The following is a 9,712-nucleotide window of genomic DNA, read 5'->3' as shown; positions in this document are numbered from 1 at the left end:
CTCCTAAACATGACTACTTGAGGCCCAAATCTCCAACAAAACATACTAAACTAATGACTAAAGAAACTTTGGATCGAACCCTAGACATATGTCTTATTTCGGGCCAATGGACTATCTTGAACTTGAATCAACATCACGGTCCTTTGTAAAACTTCATGGCCGAGCCTTTTAATGGCTGTATAGTCTTGCTCTTGATCTTCTATTGTGCACACCAAGGCTTGAAGAGATTCTTTGAATCATTTAGACCTAACTCTTGTCAGTGTACCCGTAGGCACCTTCACTGGATCAACAATTGTGGACGCTACACCTTGACCTTGACCCACATCATTCCCCTCCTCTTGAGAAGGATCTGTCCTCAAATCGAACTCATTGCCTGTAAGAAATGGACTCAAGTCAACAACATTGAATATAGCGGAAACATTATACTCACCTAGCAAGTCCAATCGGTAAGCATTATCGTTGATGAGCTCTAGGACTTGAAACGGGCCATCAACACGTGGAGAAAGTTTGCTTTCCAGTAAAGAAGGAAATTGTTCCTTCCTTAGGTGCAACCACACCCACTCTCTTGGCTCAAAAACAACTTTCCAACGTCCTTTGTTAGACTGTTGAACATATTGTGTTGTACGTTGTTCAATATTATTACGTACCTTTTCATGCAAAGAACGAACAAAGTTGGCCTTTTTCTTTTCATTCAAGTTAACCTTTTCAGACATAGGTAAAGGCAATAGATCTAGAGGAGTCAACGGGTTAAAATTGTATACGACCTCAAAAGGAAAAAATTGTGTACTTGAGTGTACCGACCTATTGTAAGCAAACTCAATGTGTGGTAAACAGTCTTTCCATCTTCTCAAGTTCTTTTTAATTATTGCACACACTAAAATAGACAAAGTTCTAGTTACTACCTCTAGACACCAAAATTTTAATTTTATTTAATTCAATTTTAATTTTAATTTTAATTTTATTCTTGTTTTTAATTTTATTTTTATTTAACCAAAAAGTCGTAAAATGATAGTTAGCTACTTTTATTGAATTAGGGTTTATTTTCTTTTTAAATAATTTCTGAAAATAGAAAAGTCTCACAAAAATTTGTTTATAATTTTTTTCAAATTTAATTTCTTCAAAATAAATGAAAATTTGCAAGGCAATTTCAAATAAGAATTTAGTATTTTTGTTTACCCTAAATTTGTTTTGAAAAACAAAAAAAATAAAAAAATTGGTGGTATGAATGCAAGATGGTTAGGTGGAATGCATGCAAATGAGCTGTTGCGCCCCATTTTTTATAAGAAAAATGAATGGTTTAAAAAGTGAAATTTTGATTTGAAAATGAATTTTAATTTACGAAGAAAATGAAGAGAAATATGGGTCTAAAAGGGACTTAAAAATGCGACGATTTGACCCAAAATATAGTTTAAAAAGGATTTTTGAATAAAAATCGGAGTCGCCACTTGGTATTGAGTTAAGGTGTACCAAGTCACCTAAAAATGAATTTTTAAAGGGAAAAATAGAAAACCCTTTTAAATGACTCCAAGTCTACGAAAATCAGAGAAAAAGATTCGGGAGTCACATTTGAAGAAAGGGAAGGCAAGAATAAGAATCCAAGGCACCCTTTCAACCTAGCCAAGGCTAGTTGTGCGATTTAGTCAAACATTTTCTTATTTTTTTTACCTAAAGATTTATTACATTTGGATGTACTATATGAATGCAAACCCTAAACCTAGGAAGGCATCGGGGGGTCAAAATATCTCTTCAAATCTTGAATGGTGCCAATCACATTAATTGTGATGCCCAATAATGACTCTTTGGAGAGGTCACAAATAATGCAAAAATATAAGACCCCAAGAAAAGAAAAGGGATAAAATAATTATAGAAATATACATGTCTTAAGGGAGTGCATCATGTCGGGTACGGGGGACTAATGTTCGTGGCTCAATTTTCCCTTTTAATAGAGGGAATACGAGCGTGCTAAGGTTAGAAAAGCCAAACTCATCCATATCCTATATCCAAGGGGCTTTCCCTAATCTAATCAAGCAAATGATCTAACCTAGTTTCTAATTTTTTCCTAAATGACATGCAAATCTAATGTCATGTTTCATGCAAAGGGGTAAGTAATATACGTATATAAGGGGAAATGCGGAATAGGGGATATAAATAGAAAGAAATATGGGATAAAGGATATACATATATATAAGAAAAGTGTCATGCAACATGGAAAAGACCCTAAAAGGTGAAAAATATGTATGAGATAAAGTGATTTTATCATACAAATCATGATCTAGCGCGCGAAGGGGTCCTAAGGGTCTAGCGTTGGACTAACCCATATTTCTACTTTCTCACTAGCGTTGGACTAATGAGAAATCGAATAAAAAGCCACAACTAGCATTGGACTAGTGCGGATTCGGGAACGGCGGCCGTAACTAGCGTTGGACTAGTGTGGTGACGACATGCATTTATTACAACCAAATAAATCATGTAAGACTTAATAAAAGCATATAAACACATAAATCACATGTAGCACATAACACATAAGTATGATATCTAGATGCAAGACCCTAAGAAAGCGGTAACACATAGCACATAGACATGTAAATAAATAAAGCAAATAAAAGCCCTAACTATTACATTTGGGGGGAAAAAGGCCTACTACAATCTAAGAGGGGGAAAGGGCTTATAAAAGTAAATCCTAACTATTACATTAACTAGCTAAGACATGTCTTCAGGAGAGGGGCCAAAACCTAGCTATTACAAATTGGGGTTCAAATGCCCTCAAATGACTTGCCAATTAAAGAAAGCGAAATAAAAAGAAAGCGAAACAGGCAATTAAACATTAAAAAAAAGCAAATTAAAACATGCATATTCAAACATAGCACGTAGGAGCACGTAGGAGAAATAAAATCAAAGAGATAGAGGTTACCTCCCTTGCAATGGTAATGAAATGAGGGAAATATTAGTTTCAAAACAATAAAAGGGTCAAGGCACCATTTTAACTGAGAAAATTAAAGAAAATATGCAAACACAAACTCACTTGGTCATAAAACCCTTAAAATCGTGAATTTAGTGTAAATGAAACGAAGCATGGTGGTTAATTGAAACAAGCAAACAATGAAGTTGCAAAAATTAAAGCTGTCAAGAACCAAATTGATGAAATTATTCAATTGATTGGATCCTAGTAGCATTAAGGAGGCTTGAGGGGTTAAAGTGCAATTCTTGAAAGCCATTTTGCATGCAAGTTCCATGCAAAAACCATGAAACAAGCCTCTGCAAAAAAAAAATCCTACGCTATGAAGCTTCGGCAACCGAGAATGAATCAGGTATTCTTCAACCAAACATCAAAGCTTTGGATTAAGAAAAAGCTACAACACTTCCATAACCCAAACAAACAACAAGCATAGAAGAAAGCCATTCAAACTCTTAAAACTTTATGCAGGCCTACGGATGAAACTGCTGCAACAAAACTTGCTGCATTTTCAGTCAGCCTAGACGTAATCATGCGAAGGAGAAGGGATAATGAAATTAGCAACTCAACTCAAACCTGGGAGGACTTGGGATAATGAGAAGGGAAAAACGCAGCTTCATGATCTAAGCAACGTGACACACAATTTCAACATCCCAACAAACCAAAACATAGAAGGACAATCACACAAATGCTGGAGAAAATTCCAGCAAGCATTCGGCAACCGGATTTGTTCATTTTCCAGCAAGGTGTTTGATCATAGTTCAAGTATTGCAGACTCCAAACATACAAACTCATCACCAAAACCTTCCCTTTCTTTCCCTTCAGACCAGATTAAGCATGCAACTCAAGTGTCAAGGTTCAAAGAGCAGCCACGGAGAAGAAAACAACACACACACAAAAAATGTAGTAGCTTTTCCTTTGTTGTGAATTTCGCAACTTCAACTCGCGTATGTTAAATGCTGAAAAACATTGCATTAAACTCCCCATTTATCCACCAAACGCACACACATTTTCCAAACATCAATTTTAGCAGTGAGGAAACAAAAAAATACAGCAAAGAAAGCATCGACATTCACTTGAGATGTTGAATCAGGACATTCGAGGAAACATTTCGACTTTCGGACCATGAAGCAAACAAAGTATCAAATATTTGCGCAGGGAGTTTCGAGACAACATCTTGCAATCATGAAGGCTGATGTGTAAATATCAGCCAAGTATGAAAGAAATCACGAGCTTCGAACAAGCCAAGATTCGAACAAGCAAAGGAACAAATCTGCCCAGTCTACTGCATCAACCGAGAGTTTCAAACTTTGCTGCAGCAGATTTTTATGCGCAAATCCAAACACAATTTGAACTCAAGTAATGGAATCACCAAAGGAGAAAACCCACGGGTCACATCCATTACAACTCCTGATGTTTATACAAGAAGCTTTTTTTTTTTAAAAAAAAAAACAAGATCATGCAGTCCATTCAAAACCTTATTGCATTTCTGAGTTCATCATCAGCAGGCATCGCATGGAAAGTAAAGCAGAACCAGTAGACAGTAAAAGGAAGCAAATAACAACTAAAGAAAACAGCTTTTTACCATAAAAGATAAGGATCTTACCTTAAACAAGAAATGAGGCGTGGGATGTGTCGCGCCCCATTTTTTGATAAATAAATAAATGGTTTAAAAAATGTATTTTTTGTGATTTGGAAAATGAATTGTGATTTAAAAGAAAAAATGGGTCTAAATGGGGGTTGAGAATGCGACGATTTGACCCAAAATTATAGTTTAAAAAGGGTTTTTGAAATAAAAATTGGAGTCGCCACTTGGTAATGAGTTAAGGTGTACCAAGTCACCAAAAAATGAATTTTTAAAGAAAAAATAGGAAAAAGTAATAAGAAACCCCTTTTAAACGACTCCTAGTCCACGTAAACCAAAAAAAAGGTTCGGGAGTCACATTTGACAAAGGGGAAGGCGAGGATAAAATCCAAGGCACCCCTTTGACCTAGCCAAGGCTAGTTGCACGATTTAATCAAAGATTTTCTTGTTTTAACCAAAGAATTTATTACATTTGGATGCACTACATGGATGCAAACCCTAGACCTAGGGGTATTGGGGGAAATTTCTCTTCAAAGGTTGAGTGGTGCCAATCACATTAGTTGTGAAGCCCAATAACGATCCTTTGAAGAAGTCACGAATAATGCGAGTGGGATGCAAGTGAATGGAATGCATGTATGCAATGTGAGGACATGAGTTTGAAAAAGTAATAAAAGACAATAAATATGTAAATGAAAATGTGCACGTGAGTGGGCAAGGTACGGTATGTGAAATGATAATATGAAGTGCATGTGTGCAAGTGATGATAAAAGTGTTCGTGTGCAAGTGAAGAAACATAAAGGTGCACGTGTGCAAAATGGGAGGAAAAATGAAAGTGTGATGAGGATATAAAATGGTAGAGTGGATTTAAAAATGCATGAGCCTAGGGAATTCATGCATATTGGGTACGGGGAGACCTAAATCGTGACTCGATTTTTCCTTTGATAGAGGGAATATAAGCGTGCTAAGGCTTAGAAAAAGTCACACTCGTCTATATCCCATATTTAAGGGGACTCTCACGCAAATGTACCCTATGACTAGTATGAGATCCTAAAATGAGGGGAAAAGGGGCTCGAGGAGCATGCCAGATGATAAAACTAAGAAAAATGCATGACATGTAGTGAACACGCAGATATGCACTATCGAAAGGGAAATCTGTAAGAGCCCGGTGCAACCCAATGAGTACAAACAAATTCACAATGATGCACAAAGATATATCAAATTTAAGCACAATAAAGAAAACTTAATTAAAGAGAAAAGATAAGAAATGCAAACCAAATATCAAACCAATAGCCTCTTCAATTGATGGCGATGCTAACCAAGATGTACAAGTGAAGGCTCACTCCTTCCTCACCCCAAATACTCTTTGGTTGAGCCAAGGAGTTTTACAACTATTCTAGTTAACCCTCAACAACCTACACTTGAAAGATCACTCACCCAATTAAGAACTATTTTATACAAATGAGGCAACCTTCACCAAGGTTTTACCACTCCAAGTGATTGGTTCACCTTCACCAAGGTTTTACTACTCCAAGAGAGTAACCTTCACTTGAGCAACCTCACAACCCAACTTCCCCAACCCCTTATACAACCAACAAAGAATCTGTCTACTCAAAAATCTCACTTGTAAGCTTGTATTTTGTGTTGGCAAAAGTCTTTAGTCTTCTTGTGCTTTGGGGTTTTTATAGAAGGTGAGAAATGGCTCCAAAAGACTCTCCAACGGTCAAATATTAATTGCTGTCAAAACTAGCCGTTGGCCTGTCGGACGTCCGACAGGTGCCTGTCAGACGTCCGAACCACCTGTCGGACGTCCGAACCCTGCGTCCGAACGTAGGCAGAGAGTCATCAAATCTTTGCGAAATTTCTCGGACGTCCGATGCGATCGATGTGCGTCCGAGGCGTGCGTCCGATCCTTTCGGACGTCCGATGCTTCCTCACGAGCGTCCGACAGAGTTTCCTTCTTGATGTTCTTCATCCTTTCGGACGTCCGATAGTTTCCTTTTGGCCGTCCGACATGAGTGACCTGATTTTGCTTCTTCATTTGGTTGGTTTTCTTTCCTTGACACCATTGAACCTGATTCTAACAAATTTCTCACATAAAAACATTAGACCAAATCTACATTTTGGTTTGTTAATCATCAAAACCAAGGATTGATCGACCAAGGTCAACAATCTCCCCCTTTTTGATGATGACAAACAAAATGAAGATTTCTTTTATCAAATAAGTTCAAATAAAGCTCCCCCTTAGAAAGTGCCAACATGCAAAGAAATTTTAATAAATCCTACTCCCCCTTTTGGCATCAATCAAAAAGCAAACTCCCCCTTTATTTTTCAAGTCAAGACCATAATAGGGTCCTTGGGAGTTATTACAACATGATCTAGCAATCCACATGGATTTCATACCTTTTCTCATATTTTTCTTTACATAGCAATCATTTTGCATGTGTCCAAATTGGCAACAAAAGTGACACATGATAGAAGTATTTTGCACATAAGTGGATTTAATGCAACTAATTTTCTTAGCAAACTTATTTGTGCCTTGAAAAGATTTGCTTTCTTTTGTTTGAGAAAACTTTTGTTTTTCATTTTGGAGAACCTCGTTCAAGTCATTAATTCTTTTCTTTAACAAATTTTGTTCCTCCAACATTTTTTCATAAAACTTTGTTTTCTCTTCCAACTTCCTTTTCAAATTATTTTTGCACTCAAAAACACCTTTTTGATTTTTTAAATCATCATTTTCCATTCTCAAACATTTGTTTTCTTGAAAAAGTTTGGAGTTTTCTTCCAACAAATCATTTATTTTTGTTTTCAAATCTTTATTTTTAGCATAAGATTTTTTCAAACTTTTATGCATTTTAATCATAAGAGTTTTCACATCATCATCTTCATTATCTTCATCACAAGAAGAGTGATAAGAACATACCTCATCTTCTCCAACGGCCATTAGTGCTATTTGGGCCAACTCTTCTTTTTCTCTTTTTGAATTGCATTCATCCCATGTAATTTTGCAATCTCCTCTTGAACATCTCTTGTTGAAGATCTTCTTGAAACTTTTGATGTGAGGAGTTATATCATTGTCCACTTCCATGATTTCATTACCCATGAAGGATGGGTTATCCCCCACTTGAGATGCTTTAAAAGCTATGCCTCTCTTATACATTCTTGCATTTTCTTCCTCTTGCACTTTGAATTCCAGCTTTAATTCATAAGAGGTTAGGGTATCCACAAGAGATTCAATGGATATAGAATTTAAATCCTTTGCCTCTTCTATAGCATTTATTTTGTTTTCCCATTCTTTTGGCAAGGCATTCAAAATCTTTCTATTTTTCTCACCCAAAGAATATTCTTTTCCAAGCAATTTAAGATCTTCAATAATGTCACAAAATCTACTACACATCTTATCAACATTTTCAAGAGGATGCATTTTGAAAAATTCATATTGAGAAACAAGTAAAGATTTCTTTTGTTCTTTAATATCTTGATTACCTTCATGAAATACACACAATTTATCCCAAATATCTTTAGCTGATTTACAACCTTTAATCCTACTAGATTCATTTACATCTAATGCATTGTACAATATACACATGGCCTTGGCATTCAAAGAAAGGTATCTCTTGTCTTTTTCATTCAATTCTTGTCTAGTCTTTAATCTACTCAAATTGGTGATAGAGTCAACTATTCTAGCTTCATAAGGACCATCTTCTACCACATACCATAATTCAATGTAAACAGATTGTAAGAAAATCATCATTCTTTGTTTCCACATGCTAAAATGAGAACCATTAAACATAGGTGGTCTATCAATAGATTGCCCTTCTAAAAAAGAAACTTTTATGGTTGCCATGATCTTTACTCTAAGCGGTTAAGCTTGATCAAAAGAGACCAAGCTCTGATACCAATTGTAAGAGCCCGGTGCAACCCAATGAGTACAAACAAATTCACAATGATGCACAAAGATATATCAAATTTAAGCACAATAAAGAAAACATAATTAAAGAGAAAGGATAAGAAATGCAAACCAAATATCAAACCAATAGCCTCTTCAATTGATGGCGATGCTAACCAAGATGTACAAGTGAAGGCTCACTCCTTCCTCACCCCAAACACACTTTGGTTGAGCCAAGGAGTTTTACAACAATTCTAGTTAACCCTCAACAACCTACACTTGAAAGATCACTCACCCAATTAAGAACTATTTTATACAAATGAGGCAACCTTCACCAAGGTTTTACCACTCCAAGTGATAGGTTCACCTTCACCAAGGTTTTCACTTGAGCAACCTCACAACCCAACTTTCCCAACCCCTTGTACAACCAACAAAGAATCTTTCTACTCAAAAATCTCACTTGTAAGCTTGTATTTTGTGTTGGCAAAAGTCTCTAGTCTTCTTGTGCTTTGGGGTTTTTATAGAAGGTGAGAAATGGCTCCAAAAGACTCTCCAACGGTCAAATATTAATTGCTGTCAAAACTAGCCGTTGGCCTGTCGGACGTCCGAACCACCTGTCGGACGTCCGAACCCTGCGTCCGAACGTAGGCAGAGAGTCATCAAATCTTTGCGAAATTTCTCGGACGTCCGATGCGATCGATGTGCGTCCGAGGCGTGCGTCCGATCCTTCCGGACGTCCGATGCTTCCTCACGAGCGTCCGACAGAGTTTCCTTCTTGATGTTCTTCATCCTTTCGGACGTCCGATAGTTTCCTTTTGGCCGTCCGACATGAGTGACCTGATTTTGCTTCTTCATTTGGTTGGTCTTCTTTCCTTAACACCATTGAACCTGATTCTAACAAATTTCTCACATAAAAACATTAGACCAAATCTACATTTTGGTTTGTTAATCATCAAAACCAAGGATTGATCGACCAAGGTCAACAAAATCCTAAGGGTCTAGCGTTGGACTAGCCCATCTATGAATTCCGACTAGCGTTGGACTAGCGGAAACGATAACAGAAGCCACAACTAGCGTTGGACTAGTGTGGTGACGTACATTCATCCATTCCATTCATTCATGGCTATGAAAGCAAGTAGACATGCCAAAACACTCATAAACACGTATCACGTAACACTTAGCATGCTCGACTAGATGCAAGAGCCTAGTAAAGCAATTAAACATGTAGCAACAAAAGCAAGCAACCAAGGGGAAGGGGAAGTGGACCAGATGCTCTCCGAGCCCTATC

General features: G+C 36.9%; 1 protein-coding gene across 1 annotated transcript; it reads right to left on the bottom strand.

The window, feature by feature from the left end:
• Positions 1 to 236: 236 nt before the first annotated feature.
• LOC113756401 lies at positions 237 to 713 on the bottom strand. Its single transcript, XM_027300085.1, has one exon. The coding sequence runs from the start codon at positions 711 to 713 to the stop codon at positions 237 to 239; it is 477 nt and encodes a 158-aa protein (XP_027155886.1).
• Positions 714 to 9,712: the final 8,999 nt, after the last annotated feature.

Source organism: Coffea eugenioides, unplaced genomic scaffold (genome assembly GCF_003713205.1).
Source record: "Coffea eugenioides isolate CCC68of unplaced genomic scaffold, Ceug_1.0 ScVebR1_2287;HRSCAF=3287, whole genome shotgun sequence".
Classification (NCBI taxonomy): domain Eukaryota; kingdom Viridiplantae; phylum Streptophyta; class Magnoliopsida; order Gentianales; family Rubiaceae; genus Coffea; species Coffea eugenioides.
This window is presented reverse-complemented; position numbering and strand designations above follow the sequence as displayed.

Bases quoted from the DNA above. Each gene is read 5' to 3' on its own strand.
- LOC113756401 (XM_027300085.1), bottom strand. From the start codon at position 713: ATGTCTGAAAAGGTTAACTTGAATGAAAAGAAAAAGGCCAACTTTGTT.